This window comes from Lemur catta, chromosome 12, assembly GCF_020740605.2.
Source record: "Lemur catta isolate mLemCat1 chromosome 12, mLemCat1.pri, whole genome shotgun sequence".
NCBI classification, from domain to species: Eukaryota; Metazoa; Chordata; class Mammalia; order Primates; family Lemuridae; genus Lemur; species Lemur catta.
Genome location: NC_059139.1, coordinates 22,614,896 through 22,634,673, shown reverse-complemented (window position 1 = coordinate 22,634,673; position 19,778 = coordinate 22,614,896). Strand labels below are relative to the sequence as shown.

The 19,778-nt window shown below is 36.4% G+C and overlaps 1 protein-coding gene across 6 annotated transcripts in view; it reads right to left on the bottom strand.

Moving 5' to 3' along the window:
* SPEF2 (sperm flagellar 2) overlaps nt 1-19,778 on the bottom strand; it is a 194,443-nt gene that overhangs the window by 43,768 nt on the left and 130,897 nt on the right. For all 6 annotated transcript variants that reach the window (XM_045565587.1, XM_045565583.1, XM_045565585.1 and 3 more), the window contains 4 exons: nt 17,508-17,659; nt 13,740-13,920; nt 3,666-3,813; nt 1,620-1,748 (listed from right to left, as the gene is read on the bottom strand). In XM_045565587.1, the coding sequence (XP_045421543.1) occupies nt 1,620-1,748; nt 3,666-3,813; nt 13,740-13,920; nt 17,508-17,659 (610 nt within the window). The remainder of the gene's footprint in view (nt 1-1,619; nt 1,749-3,665; nt 3,814-13,739; nt 13,921-17,507; nt 17,660-19,778) is intronic.

Sequence of the window (19,778 nt, the reverse complement as noted above, 5' to 3'; positions counted from 1 at the left end):
AAAATGGGCAAAACCTGTGTGCCCCAGGCCTATTGTTGTTCCTGGCACTTTTTATCTCCCAAATATCTTTCCAATCCCTTTTCTTTGCTTCTTCCATTGCCACTGGTCCAGTCTGGACACTGATTGTCTCTCACCTAAACTGTTGCAATAGCCTCAATCCTGCTTTTTCGAACTTTCTTTAGCCATCTCAAATCCAAACCCACCTCCATGCTATCCAGAGTAATCTGTCTCACCTGCAGAGGTGATCGCATCACTCTTCTTTAAGAACTTTCCACTAGCTCACAGTTGCCATAAGGAAAAATCTAACTTTCAGCCTCCCCATCTTCCACGTCATCCCTTCCCAGAACACGCCTCATACCCCTGCGCTGCTCTGCACAGGCCACCAAATACGCTCCTCCCCCCTCTCTGCATGGCAAATGCTTCTCTCCATTCCTGCCTTGATTTGTCCGTTGGGAAAACTTCTCCCCATTCTTCCAGTTCAGCTCAATCATTAGATCCACTGTTAAGTCTTTCCTGCCTCGCCCCTCCCCCCGCCCCCTTTGTGACATATGCCTATTGCCAGTATCACAACATAGTATAAGTGATTGCTTGCATTTCTCTTTCTCTAGATTGGTTTCTTTTTTTTTTTTTTTTAATGTTTGTAAATATATGTGTGAGGAGCTACCACAGGACTAGGCACATGGTAAAAACTCCATAAACATTTATTATATGAATGAATGAACTGAAAGATGAAGTATACTGAAAACCACTGAAATAAGATGTGGGGACAGGCAACAGGGAAGAAGCACATGGCCGGACTCTCCTGATGCCATAGGTGTTCCTGTGTTCAGCTTCCTTCAGGCATTACTGTTGGGATTACAGAAGCAGGTGGTAGCAGGATGGGGGGAGGGGGGAGAAAGGCAGAGAAGCAAGGATGGAAAGCGTCCTTAATAGTTAATGGTCATCGAGTAGTTAAATGTGTCTCAGCTTATGCCATGCTGCATGTTTATGGTTTTATCATCTATTATATTTACCATGGTTCTTTTCCATAGGATATGTTTGCTCAGTTTCCTGATGTTTTCAAATTTAATTTTGAGTTGTATCATAAGGCAATTAGAAGAACCATAAGAAGAATATGTGTTGTAGAGTCATTGGTGTCTAGAGAGAAGTCCCTTGAACATCATAGATACGTGACTGGCTCTTCTATGGCCTCTGCTTTCAAGAATTCACTTTCAGGGCCTGTTAGCCTTTAGTCAGATTTATTTTCCTAATGAGAGGCCTAAATGATTCTTATTTTAATATAAAATCACACCAACTTTCAAACATACATGTTTCTATTTTTTTTGTGATTTTAATTACTGCTGCTGCTCTTCTTACCCCTTCCCAAATTCTTTTTCTTTTTAGATCCTACAGACAAGTAAGACTGATTAGGTGATGCCAAAACATCTGACTCATCTAACAGTAAAATCTAGTCCTCGTATGGTCAAATGAAAACAGCCAGTTGAATGTTGTGCTTTTCAACTGGTTTGCTGTATGTTCTTACAGACCGTCTGAGGCAATCGATGGGCCAGTTGTGGACTGTCTGCCTAAGGGTCTACTTTCTACTAAAAAGCATCTTCTCAGTTGTTTCTAATTGCTACCTTCAAATTGCAGGGCAGAAAGATGTTCTTCTTTTATTTTGAGCCTCAGTTCATTTTTCTTTTCAACTTCGGCAATTTCTTCTGGTGTTACTATTGCAGGAGCAGCTTCTGCCGTAGGTGGTGATTTACCTGAAAGGACAAGGAAGCATGCTGAGAAAACTACCAACATACAAATGTATGCACACAGGACTTGGACAAAAATGAGTACAAAGCAAAATCTGCAGAGCTAAAAACCTGTAGTGATTTGGAAATGAGACACTTCGGTCTTCTCAGTATGAGTGATGGAATATTGATAGTTCTTCCTTGAGAATTCTCTGTGTGGTGTCTGGGCTGGACTCAGAAAAACACCCATTTGTGTGGCATTATGAAAAAATGAGGTTGTAGCAAGTGCAGAGATGGTTACAGACTTCAAACACAGTGAAATCCAGAGCTTGGGCATAGAAATTAGCAAACCCCAACATACTATAGATGCCATTAGACACCAGCAGAAGTGCCACTCCATAAGGGGTAGCTTGTATTAGCAAAGTGTTTTCCAGTTCTTCACCAGGAAGAGACCAGAGAACAACTTCTAAAAGATATGGCTCAAATGTAGGTGATGGTCAAGAATCTGTAACCTACTTAATTACCTTTTAATTCACACTTACCTATATCAATGATTACATAAGAGGATTAGAAAATAAGGATTCATCAGTACTTGAGTAAGGATTTACCCATGGGGTATGGCAGTGTGATTCTAGTTGCAGGCCCAGTTTATACAATTCTATTCTGTTCAACAAACCTTTCTTGAGGGTCTGACCTCAAGTGGTTTGAATCTTGTGAAGAAGACGTAAATGTAAATAAAGAAATTATAATAAGATGTGTTCATTGCAATAACAGCTGTATATTTAAGTTACAGATGGAGAGATTAATCTCTCTGGATTATTTTTCTGTTTTATCATCTGTAAAATTAAGGGATTGGACTCAAATAGTTATTCCATTAAAGTAAATGGAGATGTTTCCTTTAAAAGTTGCATATTTCTTTTATTTTTACCATCTGAGATGGGCTAAAGTGGTGTGTTCTTTATTGAGACACGACTCTTCCCTTTCCTTTAAGTGCCACAGACTCTCCCCCTCATCCATCCTTAGTACTTTCCCTTAACTCCTACCCATGTCTGCTTATGTGTTCTCCATCTGGGAAGTGTCCCCTATCCCCCGAAATGCAGTGAGGCGACCTTGTTCTCAAGGTACTGTACCTCCCCTGTCAGAGAACAATGCTTGGTCAAATGTTGTCTCTACTACTAGATTGTAGCTTGATCAGGGCAGGGACCATGGTTGTGATTTCTGTTTTCATTTTTAATTTACAACTGTGGTGTCTTTGGCACCCACACCAGAGAGTTTCACACAGCAGGTACCTAATAGACATTGGAGCAATCCAGAGTGGAGCAACTTTTGATCATGTGCTTCCCACTCCTCCTCTTTTGCCTCAAGTTATAAGTGTAACTTACAACTTTACAAGTGTAAAATGTACAAGTGGAAACATTCGGAGGGGACGGTACTGTTTGTGCCAGAGCCATCCATAAGGTTAATTAAAGGCCTCTTCCAAACCGAGTTTTCTTTCCTCTTTGTTTTTCATCCTGCTTCTGACACAGAGATTGCCTCGGAGGCCTCCAGGAGAGAAGGACTTGTTGAATTAAAGTGCCCCTGAAACTTACATGTACATATAGCTCTTAAACTTCTCTCTGTTACTACAGCTAGTGTCAGCCCTTTTACAGAGACTTTTCAGATTGACGCAGGACCATCTTGGGAGTTCTTTTAATACTTTCAAAATGGTCTTTGGGGTTTACTTTATCCTGGGTACATCTGGCTATTTGGATAAACAAATTACGTGGAACTGGCGTGCAATACAATTTTCCAACTAACACCACAATTTATAGAAGCCTGGATCTCTAGTTTAAACCTAATGAACAGTATTTTAGTGGCTTATAAGCTAATGTGTCTGGCTAAATGTTTGTTCTACCAAAGAGAGATTTAAGCGTCCAGGGTTCTGGGTGCTAAAACCATAACTACCTTTGGGTTTTTTGTCTGCCTTTTTTTTGGGGGGTGGTTCCTTTTTGCCTTTTTTATTTGCACCCGCCTGAGGAGGTTTTTCTTTGGGGTCTGCTGGCTGGTTTTCTTTTTCTTCTTCCATAAGCCTCTGATGAATTTCAGCAGCCACCTGGTTGTATAACAGTAATATTTCAGTGAATGCAATATTTATGAAATATGACAACCATTTGGATTTAGTCATTACTATATTCTGTTGAAAATTCATTCCACTGTAAATAATCACGCCCATGTACTCGATCTTTACAAAACACATACTGTGATGTTTTACTTAAGCAGAAACCTGGCCCTGTCCCAAGATGTGGCTTCCCTACAGCCATCTGTGTGGAGGCTGCTCACTTTCTCAAGCCCTGTCTGCAAAGCATCTCTGTTTCCTCATTGCCACCTCCAGACTGTGACATTACTCCACGGTTATGTGAAAATTCCTTTCTTTTTAATCTCAGACTCTATGGATGTAACATCTGCCATTCTTCTGTTAAGTTTCTGTTATCTCTTGGCCTTTAATTTGGGGAATTTCCCTATATCAGTGTTTCTTAGCCTTTTTTTCATAATTGACCCCCTACAGAGTTCTTCTTTTTTTTTTGACATTTTCTCCTAAATTGCATCCCTTCCCATGAAATTTTAATACTGCATAAGTGTATTTATGTACTGTGTATGGTTTATATATATGATGAGAAAGATATTTTCACTCTCCCCACCTACTCATTTTTGGGAATGTGTGGCCTATGTTAATTGAATCATGGACACAAACCCTGGGCTTCCATTCCACTGACACACTAGATATCATCCCAGGAAGACTCAGTGCCATGAGGATGACCTATCCCACAGCCGCACCTCAAAGTTCTCAGCGGCTTCTACTCAATTGACTTTCAGCTTCTCTGCACTCCAGCAAGCCCCTCCCTTTACTCTCACAAGTGTCCTGGTTTGAGAGAGCTGTTTTGTCACCCATGCTAGCTGCTGGATGGAGAAGTTCCGTCCTTCCCCACCCAAGAGGGCCAGGAACTGCTGGGATCCCGCCACGTCTCCTCTGAGGCTGGTTCTGCACTTCTGACAGCAGAAAAACCTTATCTTGTGACAACATGGTTGAATCTCAGGGACATTATGCTAAGTGAAATAAGCCAGGCATAGAAAGACAAACACTGCATGATCTCACTTATATATAGCAACAAAGAAAATAAAATATCTAGGAATATATTTAACTAAAGAGGTAAAGGACCTCTATAAAGAGAACTATGAAACGCTAAGGAAGGAAATTGCAGAACACGTAAATAAGTGGAAATCCATACCATGCTCATGGATTGGAAGAATTAACATCGTTAAAATGTCTATACTACCCAAAGTAATCTATAGATTCAATGCAATTCCTATTAAATTACCAACATCATTTTTCACAGCTTTAGAAAAAATAATTATACACTTTGTATGGAAACAGAGAAGACCCCGTATAGCAAAAGCAATCTTAAGCAATAAAAACAAAATGGGAGGTATTGATTTGCCAGACTTCAAACTATACTACAAAGCTGTGGTGCTTAAAACTGCTTGGTATTGGCACAAGGGCAGGGACACAGACCAGTGGAACAGAACAGAAAACCCAAATATAAAACCATCCTCATATAACCATTTAATCTTTGACAAAATAGACAAAAACATACTCTGGGGACAAGAGTCCCTATTCAATAAATGGTGCTGGGAAAACTGGATAGCCACATGTAGAAGACTGAAACAGGACCCACAGATTTCACCTCTCACAAAAATCAAATCACGGTGGATAACAGATTGAAACCTTAAATGGGAAACGATTAGAATTCTAGAAGAAAATGTAGGAAAGACTCTCACAGACATTGGTCTAGGCAAAGAATTTATGAAGAAAACGCCTAAGGCAATCGCAGCAACAACAAAAATAAACGAATGGGACCTGATTAAATTAAAAAGCTTCTGCACAGCCAAAGAAACAGTCACGAAAATAAACAGACAGCCTACAGAATGGGAAAAAATTTTCGCATACTACACATCAGATAAAAGACTGATAACAAGAATCTATTTAGAACTCAGGAAAATCAGCAAGAAAAAATCAAACAATCCTATCAAAAAATGGGCAAAGGACATGAATAGAAATTTTTCAAAAGAAGACATAAGAATGGCCAAAAAACGTCTCAAAAAATGCTCAACATCCCTAATCATCAGGGAAATGCAAATCAAAACCACAATGAGATACCACTTAACTCCGGTGAGAATGGCCTTTATCAAAAAATACCAAAACAACACATGTTGGCGTGGATGCGGAGAGACAGGAACACTCATACACTGCTGGTGGGAATGCAAACTAGTGCAACCCCTATGGAAAGCAATATGGAGATACCTTAAACAGATTCAAGTAGACCTACCATTTGATCCAGCAATTCCATTATTGGGCATATACCCAGAAGAACAAAAGTCATTCTTTAACAAAGACACCTGTACCCAAATGTTTATAGCAGCACAATTCACAATCGCAAAGATGTGGAAACAACCCAAGTGCCCATCAATCCACGAATGGATTAGTAAACTGTGGTATATGTATACCATGGAGTACTACTCAGCTATAAGAAATAACGATGATACGACATCTCTTTGGTTCTCCTGGAGAGAGCTGGAACCATTATACTAAGCGAAGTATCCAAAGAATGGAAAAACAAGCATCACATGTACTCACCAGAAAACTGGTTTCCCTGATCATCACCTAAATGTACATCGGGGAAGGATACCAATTGGATATCAGACTGGGATGGGGGGGTGGGGGGAGGGGATGGCTGTATGCCTACATGACGAGTGCGTTGCGCACCCTCTGGGGAATGGTCATGCTTGAAGGTGCAGACCCGGGGAGGTGGGGGGGGGGGGAGGGGATGGAGGTATGAATACATGATGAGTGCCAGGCGCACTGTCTGGAGAATGAGAATGGACGCGCTTGGGACTCTGACTCGGGGGGATGGGCAGGACAAGGACAATGTATATGACCTGAACTTATGTACCCCCATGATGAGCTGAAATAAAAAAAAAAAAAATAGAATCTAAAAAAGTTGGACTCATAGAAATAGAGAGTAAAATGGCGGTACCAGGGACTGGGGCAGGGGAATGGGTGGGTTGGGAAAGGAGAGATGTTGGTCAAAGGGTACTAAGGTTCAATTAGACAAGAAGTGTAAGTTCTGGTGATCTATTGCATAGCATGGTGATGATTATTAATAATAATGTAATGTAAATTTCAAAATTGCTAAAAGAGTAAGTTTTAAATGTTTTCACCACACAAAAATGGTAAGTGACGTGATGGATATGTTAATTAGCTTGATTGAATCATTCCACAATGTACACATATATCAAAACATCACATTGTGCCTCGTGTATATATGTGAATATATACACATACACACACATCTATTTATCTATCTGTCTACATACACACACATACACGCACACTTGTCTTGGGGCTTGTGCCACTGAGGTTGTGCCTGCAGTTAGCAATACTGGACCTTTTGAAATAAGGTCAACTGGCCCAGGAGGGGTAAAGGGCATTTACGAGTGCAGCCCTAAGAAATGCGAGCTGAGGATCCCAAAGGAAGAAACAAAACCCTGCGGAAGCAGCAGCAACATATGGTTGAAAACTTTAAAATTTCAATAGGAACTGGTGAGAAAATGGGGCTTCTTGAGGGCTTATTATTTATTTATTCAAGCACTTACTGAGGCCAAGCCCGATATAATTTCTGGGGAGAATGAGGTGAGGGCATAGGAGGATAAAGAGAAAGATTAATGGAGGTGAACAGAAGGACAAATAAGGCACAGTCTCTATCCTCAAAGACTCGTACAATCTTGCCGGGGTGACAGACCAGGCAGTTCCTGACTTCTCCACATTCCCACCACACTTCATGCCCCGTGACAGCATGGGGTAGCAACTGTTCCCAACTGTCCCATGAGTGTTGTCTCACCCCAGCCCCCAAATGGGCCGTAATGGTCCTCAGAGCTAAGTCAGTCCTACTTCTTTGTATTTTCCATAGCTTTGAGCACCTGTGCTGTGCTCACAAGGGATGCCCAGTAAATGCTTACAAATCAGTGGACTTTCTTTTAAAAATAATCCTGTTCCACAAAATGCACCCACATCTTTTTCAATATTAGCAGAACCTTGGAGGGATACAGAAAAGTTTCAGAGAGCAAGTCAGTTTTTTGTTTTTTCTTTTCTTTTTTTTTATCAGATGCCCTTTTGATAAAAATGGATTTCATACCATATACTGTACTTGCAAATTCTTGGTAAAGCTGAAAGCAGACTTGTTAAAATTCCCCACTAAATTGCAAGCAATTCATTTTTTAATCTGTTTCTGCAAAGCACAGTAAGTTAGCAATTTCCTTCAAAATTGGATTTTTCTCCTTTGTAAACAACCTTGTGATGACGATGATAATTATCATAATTATCTGCATAATTATATATAATAATTATCTGCATTTTTCTGGTCCACTTCCCTCAAAGATCTCTGAGTTTCTATCAAAAATTAACATAATTTACAATTCATTCAGCAATCTAGCTTAGAAGGTTGGAGAGAACTTTGGACATAATGCCCTGACATTGTGGGCATTAAAAATATGACTTGTTTCTTTGAAATCATTGCATACTTGCTAATTAGAAGAAAGTTTTGCCAAAAATTAACATGGCCTACTTAGTGGGTAGCTCCTGGTAAAACTGCTGTGTAGAGAAAAGCCTGTGTAAAAGCGCTCTCATTTCAATTGCACTAATCTTAGCTGGTACTGTTTGTCCCGCAACAATTTACTGAGCCACACTTATTTCATCAGGAACTCAAAGGTCCCTTAAGATCATGTGACATCAAAGTCATAAAGGTATATTAGAAACATGTAAAAGCAGGATTCAAATATAATTATTAGTAATATTAATAACTGAACAGTCTTTCTTCCTATGCTTTGCAAGAGGTTTTTAAAAGTTCACAAGGAAAATGGTACAATTTTAAATAAATTTCTTAACATAATGATCAGTTAAAATTTACAGTTGCTAAAACACTTTCATATGTATTACTTCATTGTATCTTTTTAACCATTCAATAAAAGAATGATAATTAGAGTATGTTACAGATAAGAAATTAAAGACTCAGAGAAGTTAAGTGATTTTCCTAAAATCACACAGCTTAATCAAGAGGTGTAACTAGTGCTCTTTGTGCTATATGATCTTCTTTTTCTAAGAATATATTTTTTGGTGTTATTCCCCTGGATAATTTTAACAGGATTCATAAGACTTGCAGGTTATGTTTATGTAGCTCAATTAACAATAAGAATAATTTATATTATTTTCTAAAGCATCTGTATCTGGTTTCCCACTCTCTGGTGCTTGGTACTTATTGTGGTCTTTGCAGTGATCATCATTGTAACTACCACCATCATTAATATTAACATCAGCATCATCAACACAGCATGATCAGCATCTTAAGATTGTATTGAGGGCTTAATATTACATTAGATGTGGGCATTATGCTAAGTGTACAGCATATAAAAAGTTTTAGAATCCAGTTAAGTATTCAGGCAAACAACTAACAAGATAAAAATTACAAAAAATAACCTAGATACTAACTAAGAGCCAAATGAGCAGGAGAGACAGTAACTACTAAAAGGATAGGAAGAGCATATAATCACAGAAGGCTAGGGTTTCAGGAAACAGGCAATTACCTGGTGAGGAATTAGGGTAAGAACTAGTTCTGAAGACAAAGAAAGGATACGATTTAAACAGATAGGTAAAAGGAGGAACATATTTCAGGAGGAAAAATGGCACTAGTCGAGACATTGAAACTGGTAATGCCCATAGAAAATGTAGTAAGCAATATTCAGTCAGTTTAGGAGAAGGTTTCATGAGTTGGTACCGGCCAGGATATGGAGGGATGAGCCTCTGGGCCTCTAGGTCAAGGGTATAAGAGTCTATGGTGGCCAAGTGGAGGTCATCACACCACCCCATTCTCCTCCTGGGTCAGTGAGGACAAATCATTTCTGTATCCTTGTAAGCATCATATCTCTTATTTTTTAAATCTAACAATCATTTTCTTTTACTAGATGATTTTGTCCTTTTTAACTTAATGTAATTGTAGATATATTTGGGCTATAAATCTACCATCTTGATAAGTTATATTTGTATTGTTTGTCCTGAATATTTTTCTGTCTGTCTTTCTTTTCTTCTTTTGGATTGGATATTTTAAGTTATTTAACTTTTCCTCCGTGGTAGCTTAGGAGTAACGCACATTAATTCACTTAGTGGTTACCCTAGGAATAACATCATGAATTATTGACTAAATAACAGTTCAATTTTGATCAGTTAATAATTCCTGGTGTAATTCCTAGGGTGACCACTAATAGAATCGTAACAGGATACATTACATCTAAACCTACAGAGGGGAAAAAAGCAAGAAAGGAAAGCCACAAAAAGGATGAAAACAAAATGATGAAAAAAGATATGACATGTAAACAATATCCAAAAGTATAATTTATAAAACAAAAGCATTATAAAGATTACTTCATAATAAGAAAATGTTCAATTCATCAGAAAGACTTAATTAAAAATTTGTATATTCCCAATGTCATTGCCTTAAATATATGTAAAGCAAAAGTGACAAAACTACAGGTGATTTTATCATAATTCTCTTGATAATTCAAAGAAGGAGAAAACCAGTATAATGAGGATAAAGAAGATTTGAGCAGTAATATAGCTGTACTATATATTTAAATATATGTAATAAAATAAGTACATTTAAATGTTTATATATAAACAAGGTATATGTATATTAGTCTATTAAACAATGTATAATATGTATATTAAATAACTGAATGAATATATATATTTCAAGGAAAAACATATTATTTGCAGATTGGCCATAAAGCAAATCTCCAAAAAAAGATTTATGAAAATGTATTCTCTGATTAAAATGTAATTAACTAGAAAGCAACATACTATTTTGAAAATTAAAACTATATTTCTAAAATGCTGTGAATTAGATGATAACAAAAATAACATTATATCAAAAACTTTTAGAGGAAGATAAAGCAAGTCACAGAGAGAACTTTATGGTAGTAAATGCGTATGTTAGAAATAAAGACTGAAAATTAATGAACATCTCAAAGCCTTAGAGAATGGCAAAATAAACTCAAAGAAAATAGTAGGAGGAAAAAAAATAAAATTAAGAAAAGGAAAAGAAACACAGTAAAATGAATCAATTAAGTTAAATATTAGTTCTTTGGAAAGATATAACTGATAACTTGAATAAAGTGATTAAGAAAGAAGAAAAGCACAAATAATCAAGATCAGAATTGGCAAAATTATTTATTATCAAATAAATAAGCAAATGTTAACACAAACATAAGAGCATATTTTAAACAACTTCGTGCCAATAAGCTTAAACATTTAGAAATGGAAAAATTCTTAGCAAAATAAAATTTACCAAAACCAACTGAAGAAGAAACAAAAACAGAAGGAAGAGAACAAACAAAGTATTGAACACCTGTTAAAGAAAATCCTTGGGTTGAGGAGGGCAACAAAAACTTTTCTTACAAATGTCCTAGATGGCATCTTAGAAATGCTACTAAACCTTTCAAGAAGAATATTACCAACTTTAACAAAATTTTCCAAAGAATAGAAAGAGAGGAAATATATCTAGACCTGTATTAGAGGCTAGTATTTTTATCTGGATGCTAAAAGCCAACAAGGGTTGTAAGAGAGAGAAAAATTACAGAGTTCTCTCACACATGAACAAAGTTTAAAAAATGCTAAACAAAGTATTAACAAAACACATCCAGCAATATGTAAGAAGGATGATGCTTCATTACATTACTTATTCCAGAAATGTGATATAAGTTTAACACTAGAAAATTGATCAATTTTTCACTTTAACAAAAAATGGTGAAAAAAATTATGTGATAATATTTTATTACAAGTGCAGAAAAAGTATTTGATAATACAATTCATAAAAAACCTTCATAGTAAGCTGTATATGAAAAAGAATGTTCATAATCTGATAAATGTTGCCTTAAAAAATCCATAGCCAACATTTTTGTGAACCTTGACATGCTGATTTGAAAATTAATATGGAACAGTAAAGAGCCAAGAAAATCCAAAATGCTCTTGGCAGATGACAAAGTGGGAAGATTTGCTCATCCAGGTAGCAAAAAGTGGTATGATATCTGTGGTAATGGCACAAGAATAGACAAATAGAGCAATGCAACTGACACACATATGTGGTCATCTAATTTAAGACAAAGATGACAGTGCAGTGAAATAGGGAAAGGATTTATCATACTTATGAAAGTGGAAGTATTATGTACAGTATTGTCTACTGATGTTGAAGACAGCACCTACTGCTAGATAAGTACTCCACAGTTATGTGTACACATGGGTACCAGTGATGTTTATAGCAGCAGTATCCATAATGGCACCAAACTGGAAACCCAAATGTATATCAGCAGCAGGATAGTTAAATAAACTGTGATACATTCATGTAACACAACACAATACAGCAACAAAAATGAACAATATCGGATGAATCTCACAAAGAATACTGAGCAAAAGAAGACACAAAAAAGACAAAAGATATTAGTCCATTTATTTAAATCTCAAAAGCATGCAAAGCTACAGTCTTTAGAGATATAGATTTGGATAATAAAACTCTTAAGAACATCAAGGAAATGATTCGTAAAAAGGCAAGATGGCGGTCCCCTTTAGTGGGTATGAAGGTGAGTAGGATTCGGAAGGGTCACAGCAGGACTAGGCAGGTGCAGCACTTGTTCCAATTCTGCCCTGTCAAGTGGTGTCATGAGTACTTACTTTAGGTAGGTTCATTAAGCCATGCAATTACAAATCATGCATTTTTCTTATGTGTGTCAAAATCCACACTAAATATTTTTCAAAAGAAGCAAGACAATGAGAGGAGCTTATAATCACTTCTGAGAGGGAGGAAAGAAAGAAGTGAAGAGAACAAAAGAAAGAGAGGGGAAAAAAAGAAAACACAGAGGCTGCTGTGTGAGAAGTTCAGAGAAAAAGAAGGCTGGAGCAGAGAGGTCAAGAAGGGACTTGGAATATGCCCAATCAGAAATTTTGTTTGCTGTGAGATTTATGATGCAAGCTCCTTTTCTACCTCTTTGACTAAATCTCTTGGGAAGTGGACACTGCTTTCTGTTTGAATGGGATATTTTGAGAAAACTCCAAAAAGGCTTGGCACAGAATGAAAAGAGAAACCATTCTGGTGGACCCAGGACCTAGTGAATGAAGGAACAACGGTCGATCTGAGTTAAACTCTGTGTGTGTCTTCTGTATGGTGTGACATCTCTGCTTGGGTTAAATTTATCTGTATGCTTTTCCTTTCCCTTTCAATTTGGGTGGAAAGGGTGTGAACTTTGAAGTCATACAGAACTACATTCAAATTTCATTTCATTTATGAGGTAAATAATACTTACCTCATAGGTGACTTAGGAAAGATGCCTAGCAGAGGGGTTGCAAACTAGACACCTATAGGCCAGACATGTTTGGCTCGCTAGAGTATTTTTAAGAATTTTTAATTTTATTGCTTACATGTTAAAATCAGTAATTTCACATAAAAATCAGAATTTCTGGCTTTTCTTGGAAAATTTGGCCATGCTGGGCCTCATTCTTCAATGGCCAAGCTGGCCAGGGTGGAGTAGCACATATCTCTGCAGACAGGTGTGTGACTTCCACTTGGCCACACTGCCCTCTCCCTATTGTCTTATACCTGCCCTGCTTCATTAACATTCCTTGACTGGCTCTTTAGGGCCAGCAACCGGGACCCTGGTCCAGCACAGAAAATAATCTAAGTGTTGGTTTACTCCTTCAGTGACCCCAAATATTCATTAGCTGAATCAATTCTCTTTCTATTTCTTTCAGAAAAAAAGGCTTGAAGGCATAAATTTATACAATGCTTGAGAACACTATATAAATTTTCTACTTATACCATATTAGCAACCTAGGGACTTAATGAATGGGTATTACTAAAAGAAAATGTAATAAGCTCTGCTTACCATGTGAGATATTGCTAAAGAAGCCTGCTGCCAGGTGTCCATTATCAACTTCTCATCTGCCTCGAAGTTTAACTCTACGTTTTCCAGCGAATAATCGATCTTGCCTTTCAGTATTGCTTTTGTTTTGGGTTTAGACGTAACTGCTTCTTGAGAAATGGATACTCGAGGAACTAGAGGAATTCTTTGAAAAACAAACAAACATAAGAAATACAAAAGATTTTATTTAACAGAATTCTATTTTTGTGACCATGTTACTTTGCAAGACATTTCATTGTCTTGCTTTAATCTCAATTTTCAAAATTTTCCTGGGATAATTCTTTTAATGGGGAAAACATTATAAAAGACTGAATTCAGTTTTTTTGTGGTCTAGAAATCTTGTTAATAAGAGGAAACTCAAACAACAACAAAATATGATTTTCAGGCTTAATCTTCAGCAATTATAAAGCGGAGGATTAAACAATGGAGATTATGAAGAAATGCAATTTTGAAATTTTTCCAGGGCATATACTTTCAATGACTGATAAGTCAAAAAGTCAATCGTGCAAAAGCAAACCAAACAAAACTTCTCTAAGTATTCTCTGTTAGTGCTATTTGGCATCCTGAAGTGGACAGCTGTAAGTGGGGTGTGACTCATGTGAAGTCTGAAAGGGGCTACCACACAGAGGCAGGGAGGTTTTGGTGGTGGGCAGGGTGGCCCTCTCTCTAGCAGTCCTCTCCTCCCTTACTGTGGAAGGGAAGGTTTTCTCTTTGTTTGATAAAGTGCTGTGGGAACACAGACTCAAGCTCTCTCTCCCCCTTCCCATATTGCTGCTCCTATGTAGAAATTTTAGAACTGTCTCTAGGAATACCCTATCCCTGGAGGATCTCAAGATCTCAAAGGTTAACAGAAGCAGGAAAAGATCTACAAGGTAGAATGCTTATTGTGACTGAGATCCACTTTTGGTGACAGGAAGTGCAAAGGGGTCTCAGCTTGGGGAAGGAATGAGGAGAGAGAAGCTCCAAGGATGCCCCTGTTGGAACTGAAGGAGGAAAGTCAGGATGAGTAATAAGAACAAGCATTTGGTTTTGTAGACTCAAGTTGCTGGAGTCACAGAGCGGTGATTCTGAAAGATGATTCTGAACTCCAGTAAACAATTAGCTCAGTCTTATTTTGAAGCATCAGACAAGGTTTCTTGAACTTGGCACTCTGATTCTAAGAGTGCTTAAAATTTTGACAGTGTATTGTGCCTGAAAAGGCAATGTATTAAGGATCCACTACTCATCTACCCATGAATTAAATTACATTTTAATAATCAAATAAAGCTAAATCACAGTCACTCCAGTTCAACTGTGATTCATGTGTCCAATAAGTTAAGGTAAAGTTTGTGTGATCATCGCTAGATGTTTAATAAAGTACAACATGTGTTTCCCAACATCTTGCTTTGGAGGGCAACAGTGGTGGCATACCATTTAGAAAAAGAATTTGGGTTTAGAATTTATTTATTGGGAAAAACTCTGGTCTAGGTAGCTCTGTCACTATTAGTAGATATGAACTTGAGCTTGTCCCTTGACTTTCTGAGGTTCAGTTCTTCCTGAAATAATATAAATATAATAAAATTACTATTATAACTATTTATCAATTAATTACTAATTATTATGGATAATATTACTATAAAAATATTGTTACAGAGTTGTTGGGAGGAGTAAAGCAGACAAAGTATGTGAAAATTCTTAACACTGTGATTGTTTCCCCTATACGTGTTACAGAGACTGTGGTTGATTGGTTGGTTGGTTGATATATTGACTGATTGATAGTTCCAGGAGATAACCACAGCAGTGATTTGAGGTTGAGATTGGTGCAGAGTTGTTTTGCAGAAAATAAGAACTGGCTGTTCTTTTGCAGGTTTCACTCTACTAACCAACATTAATAGCTTCCCCATTATGCTTGACTTAACTATTTTGTGCTAAGAACAGAATTTACTGCCCCTCTAGACATTGAAACTTGGCCTCTCTTGAGGTTCATATTGCCTTTGGAAATTCTTATGGTTTTTAATTTCAAAGTTTTCTTTCAGCGGCTTGCTGAATGTTTCTCTTATATTTGTATCAAGAAGAGGAGACACACATTTCCTTTTGTGCATTCCTGTGTACACAGGGGCCTGGCAGGGATATGATGGTTCTATATGTTAGAAGCCTAGCGAGAAAAGAAATGGTGTTTGGATCACTGCATAACTTATAATGTTCAGGCCACTTAAAGTCCTTCTTGGAACAAAAGAAATAAAGCAGCAACATGCAATTCTCACAATTAAAATATTGCATGTAAGTAATAGTCACCATTTACTGGGAGTTATGGGGACTTGATCTCAAGTCTTTTGATTCCAAGATATGGCATCACATGCTCTGAAGATTTTACTTTCTGTAAACTTCACAACAGCCCTACTTTACAGATAAGGAAAGCGAGGCTTAAGAGAGTTGGAGAGACTTGACCAGACAAATACATTGTCTTAATTTATTTACATATAGCTAGTGAGTAACAGACCCAGGATTCAAACCAGATTTGTTTCAATTCAAAATATATGTACTACTGTACATTTAGTTTGTGCAACTCCTGATACCTGCATTGACTGAGCACGTTTGTAAAAAAAAAAAAAATGTACCCTACTTTGAATATAAAATACATAGCTCATCTACCTGGAGATCTAAATTTAACATTCAGTGCCTGTATATTACTTTACAAATCTAACTTCTTCCTTTTTCTCCTCTTTATATCTGTAGTATTTTGTTTCTCATGGCGTGCTTACTGGTCATGAGAAACTATTGTTTTGTTCTTTATTATATTTTATTAATTTATTTTTAATCAACTAATTTAATTTTTAAGGATTTTAAATTTTAGTTTTGATTGCTTTATTTTAATTCTTACTTTTAGCTCTCTTTTAATGTTTTATACTTGCTAATCACATCACAGGAATTACCACCACTCCTAACTCCCATTGCTTGAAGACATTTTTCTATCTGTTCATAGCTTCTCAGGTTTAGGGATCTTGTCCTTGCCCTGTCCCCAACTACTGGATCTATAAAAAAAATTATTGATAAACTTTTATGTTGCACAGGATTTGTTTGGCTAAAAATATAATCTGTCTTCTACCCTACTACCAGGTTCACCTTTTTTTTTTTTTTTTTTTTTTTGCTGGCAGATATGTGATGTTAGACTATTAGTAAGTCTTTCCGTCAGTCTAATGAGGTCATAATCACATACTACTGAGCCTTTACTGTGTCTCAATTTCCTCACTTGTAAAAGAAGACTGAGAATCCCTTCCATTTATATAATGTAGTAATAGACACACATACACACACACACACACACACACACACACATAGACATACACAGAACTGCTTGAGTCCTTTCATAAAAGTGTTAGAGTCTCATAATTCCTTACTAGAAATCTTTGGGGCCAAAAGTGTTGCAGAATTCAGAATTTATATCTATCTCTCTCTCTATATATATATCATATATTCCCTAATACCATCAGCAGAGTCTATGGAGAGACTGCATAATAAAATGCATTATATCTCTGCAGCAAAATTAGTAGATATTCCCTATAAATAGGATAAATTATGTATATTAATAGTCTTAAGTCAATGACACACTGAAGTTAGAAAAAAATGTCCAGTTTTTAGAACTATTTTGGATTTGGAGATAAAGGAGTATGATTTTTATTAGCAATAATTAATTTAAAATCACAAAGCTTTATGTTCAAAACAGTTATAGTGGAATACGATAATCTGCCTTACTTAAGTTGGTTTTCCAAAATGTCTTTACTATCCAGCTGGACCAATGGGATTTGAGTAAATCGCTTGTTGTCATCTATTGGGATTTTGCATTCCATCCCCCGGTAATAATCTTGAAGGAGTCTCTTTGTATCTTGGAAACGGTTCAATTCTGCCTTTAATAGCAAATGTGAGTATTAATATCCAGGAAAGAACAAGCTGATTTGTACATATTTCCCATAGAAGACTCTGTAAGCACTACTTTTAAAACATTTAGGTTGAAAGACTTTTCTGGAAATCAAGAAAGAGTATTGGCTATAAGTGTATATTTAAGATTTTCATCAAAATTAAAGATAACTAGGGACTTTGCACTTTCTTATTGAGCACAAGTTCACTTAACAAGATGACAGTTCTATGCCTCTTGATATTGTGACAAAAGGTTACAGTATGTATGATGTTTGAAGTAGTGTATATTATTCATTATTTTGACATTAGGAATGTCAAAATATCCTGTATCCTAGATTCAATCAACCAATACAGTAACAAACATTTGAGAGTTTTCTTTGTCACAGGTATCATGTTAGCTGATTTGGGAGATACCAAAAACTACTATACATACAAATACAAAATACAAATACAAAAATACAACATTAGGTTCTGGTCCTCTAGGGCAATTTAACCTTGTTGTGGAGAAATGACTAACGGTAACAAAAAGCAATAAGGAATAGCTCGCTTTCTACAGTTTCCCTTCTTGCTCAAAATGTACAGAAGGGAGATAATTCCTCCTGTGCTCACAGCTAAACACTTTCCTGGCATCGCCAGGAAGTACCTTGAGGGAAATGGAACAGCACAGAGGAGTTGGTGGCAAGGTGAGCATCAGTTATACACGTCATGACTCCCTGTCAGCACAGGTCATTTCTCTTTGAGGTATGCATATGTAGTGAAATTATGCACAGTACCAACACCACACATATAGACCATAAGTTCTCTAACTCATTCCCCCATTAGATAGTAGACCATATGGTATAAATCTGCGCTTCTCTTTGGTAGTGCAAACATGACTTCTAGACTTTGTTTTAGTTAGTGGGGCTGCTTAAGCTAGTACCTGAGGGTCTAAATATTAAAGCTTTCATGCAGATGTATTTCATGATATCTCGTTAATTACAGAAAGTGTCTTTTGTTTAAAAAAGAGCAAAACTGACCTAGTATTCAAAGCTTTTAGTTAAACCTAACCCAAAGACATTTATGAAGGAATCCCTAAGTTTATCAAACAATTATGTTGCGATTTATTTCATAAAACATCAAGTAGTCTTTTCACTGCCATATTCACAGTTAGAATAAATAAATGTCTGCTTTTATTATTATTTTGTTGTAGTCTACAACAAAAGACAAGAAGAGTTTCAATACGTTTGTTTTTGATATAAAAAAGGGTAAGCTGAATTGCTCCTAAAAGCTGTTCTCTGTATTATTGAACTTTTCTAGCTAAATGCCTGAGAAAGAAATTCATTTGGTTAATTTGAATCTATGTTAAAAAATAAAATTACCATTTACATATTGTTTACAGAACACATTTTAAATACTTTCCTTGGATTTTAAGCATAAATATATATTTACATAATTTTTGAAACTGGCATTTTGAAATGACTAGAAAAACTAAACATTTTTCTCTTTCCTTGCAAAGAAACCAAATTTAGTTTTAAAATAGTCATGTATGAGCTAATCTCACAGTTTAACAATAAGTGTTTGCACCTGTCATGCTTCGTTTTGGTAAAATAGTAGAGATACAATGAGCCCTGTAAGTTACACTCCTGAGAACTTGCACAATAGCACATTTATAATGATTAGGATGCAAGTGAAAACCCAAATGGTACAAATTGGATGTTCACAAATAACTTTAGAGAATTGAAGAAAAGTGTGGAGATGACATAAAAATTATTAGTCATTAAACCATAGCGTTATATTATTTGGGAAATAAATTTAGAAATCAGGAAATTATTTCCTCCTTAGAGAACTGAATATGAATAATGATTAGGTTTAGCAGAGCCTACTTTATACAATTAGTATTTGGGACAGTGCTGGTATCTGCCTTAGGCTTACCTTGTTAAACAATTATTTCATATAAAAATTTAATTTATTTTCAGGGGCATAATTTGATTACCTATATAGCTAAATTTGAATAAGATGGCATATTATATCTAGGATTTCCATAAAAACAGAATTAATCAAGATCCCTCTCACATTTGTGATAACTAGTAAATAATGCTTTCTTAAGGTTCTTGTTAATTTTCACAGAAT